General features: G+C 31.2%; 1 protein-coding gene across 1 annotated transcript; it reads right to left on the bottom strand.

Moving 5' to 3' along the window:
• Nucleotides 1-232: 232 nt before the first annotated feature.
• On the bottom strand, nucleotides 233-1508 carry LOC134675631 (uncharacterized). The gene has a single exon (XM_063533960.1). It carries the CDS (start codon nucleotides 1420-1422, stop codon nucleotides 427-429), a length of 996 nt encoding a protein of 331 aa, XP_063390030.1. The 5' UTR covers nucleotides 1423-1508; the 3' UTR covers nucleotides 233-426.
• Between the last annotated feature and the right edge of the window lie 761 nt (nucleotides 1509-2269).

Raw genomic sequence — 2269 nt, 5'->3', positions numbered from 1 at the left:
TCAAATAGATGGTTTCATGATAAACAACAATCATAACAAACAAATCAAATATCCTTCTAGAAATATAGTAAAAAAAACTAATTTTAACAATATGCTCCTGTCCATTCTGATAGATGTTCTGTAGGACTACTGAAATATATTATTATAAATTTAGAAAAATACCTAATCACTTTTCTAGTACCTATTGAGATCATATAAGTAGTTATGTTCATCTTAAAGAACAACCGTTAACAAATAAATCTAATATACTTAAAAAAAGATTTAAACAAAAATACAGATCGTAAACAAGATCATTTTGTCCATTTTACTACTTACAAATATGTTATACTAAAGAGATCACATAATAGGCACCTTAGTTATGTTTATGCTCACTGTAACTACATATTTCTTATTAATAATTATCAATGTAATCATAAACTTTGAAAATTAGAGAATAGAACTATAAAAATCTGCATAATAACTAGGTATCAAGTTATGATTAATGAGATCGCGTAAGTCTTTCTTCTTATGTTCACCTAATTCCTGTTTTTGAGAAAAAGCTTTTTTGAGGGCTATTTCTCCAGGGCCTGGCATTTTCTTTCGCTTATTTCTGATATTGATCTTAGTAAATTCGTTTTGGCTGTACGATGTCTTATAATAAATCACAAACTGTTCAGCCTTACAAAATTTCAGAACCTTGATAGCGTTCCACGCCAAAATGTTTTTATGTTCATCTTCGTTGTAATTATAACCCCAGTTTTCTTGCAATTTTTGAAAATCAATGAAGAAATCAAAAGTCAACTCCATCACATGAAAAGGTTTACCAGTTTTACGAGAGTTTTTTATTAAAGTAACATATTGGTATGGCGTGTATATGGGTCCCGATTTTTTATTTCTTTTTATTTCCTTTTCAATTAGACTGTGGACATTGTCCCCTTCGTTTTGTGTGTGCCCTTTTATTAAGTATTTATGTGTAATTGTGTGAATGTTCTCAAAACAAGTTACTGCATAAGAATACAACGACGCGATGTACTTGTTTTTATTTTGGCCGCAACAATTATCTGAGTAAAATATCACATTGAGTTGTTTGTTTGGATTTTGGTCATTTAAACGTTTGAGGTAATCAAAAATACATGATCCAATCTCATTGGCCCCCCTTTTACCCTGTAATTCATCCCAGAAATATGAATACACATTATCGTATGCCCCAATTACCTGTTCAGCGGTTCTGTCATTCGAATCATGTGTTGGGTCTGCTTTTTTTAACATTTGCACTATAGTAAAATTAAGGCAATTTAATTTAGACTTGTAAAAGAAAGCAGACGTATCACCAGTAGGGCATTGCAGGACAGCCTGCAAATCATAGACTGCACATAAATTTGTTTCGTTTATGTTTTGACGATCTAGGCGCTTTTCTTGTCGGCACCATTCTTTTTCATTCATATGATCTTCAAAGTTTTTTTGGATTAAGTATTTTATGAGTAGTTAAAAAATAATTATTACTTCCTTGTCCGTATAATCCGCCAACGATAGTCTTACATCTTTAGCAGTGTTCTGAAAAATAAGTAATAGGTATTATAATTGTTGTTGTAATAAGCACTAAATATGTATTATTTTTGTAAAGCAAATACTTACAATTTTTATGTCAGACACTTTGATTTTTTCAATATTTTGTTGTCCTCGCCGTGTAGTAAATTGCTGTTTATTGCTGACATCGTTATCCTGAAAAAAAAAGACCTATTATCAGACTAAGTGTATGAAGATAGAATTATCTACACATAAACGAATGTATATATAAGTTATGTAAATAAAAATGTACAGTCTCACCTGGCTTCCACTTTTTTTCAGTTTATCTAAAATATAATCCGCTCTTTTTTTCATTTTCTATATGTTTTTATAGGAAGCTCAATTCTTTTGATTTTAGATACCTAGAAAGTTAATTAAAGTATATATAGCATTTATTTTGTCAATTGTCAATGTCAAAAAGCCAAACAAGTCATATGGCAATGAAGCAATTTTGGTATAAAATGAACTTAATATGAATTCAGTCTTTATTGTATTAAAAATAAAAATGTCTACTTACCTTATTTTTGTTACTAAACTGACTCAAATCTATTTGCGTCGCCACAAAACCGAACACGTAACGACCTGCTCAGAACACTCGCGGCACATCACTGCTTGCGTCTCGCTCAAACCGAACATGACGCGAGGTTAGAGGGAGGGGAAAAAAGACCGAAGTCCCAGTCTATCCCTTTCTACGCTGTATTAGGCCACTTTTGTATTAAGGTTC

The sequence above is a fragment of the Cydia fagiglandana genome, chromosome 22, assembly GCF_963556715.1.
Source record: "Cydia fagiglandana chromosome 22, ilCydFagi1.1, whole genome shotgun sequence".
Lineage (NCBI taxonomy): Eukaryota > Metazoa > Arthropoda > Insecta > Lepidoptera > Tortricidae > Cydia > Cydia fagiglandana.
The sequence above is the reverse complement of the archived record's forward strand: the minus strand, read 5'-3'. Positions and strand labels throughout refer to the sequence as shown.

Coding starts and splice junctions, on each gene's coding strand:
- LOC134675631 (XM_063533960.1), bottom strand. CDS start 1,422: ATGAATGAAAAAGAATGGTGCCGACAAGAAAAGCGCCTAGATCGTCAA.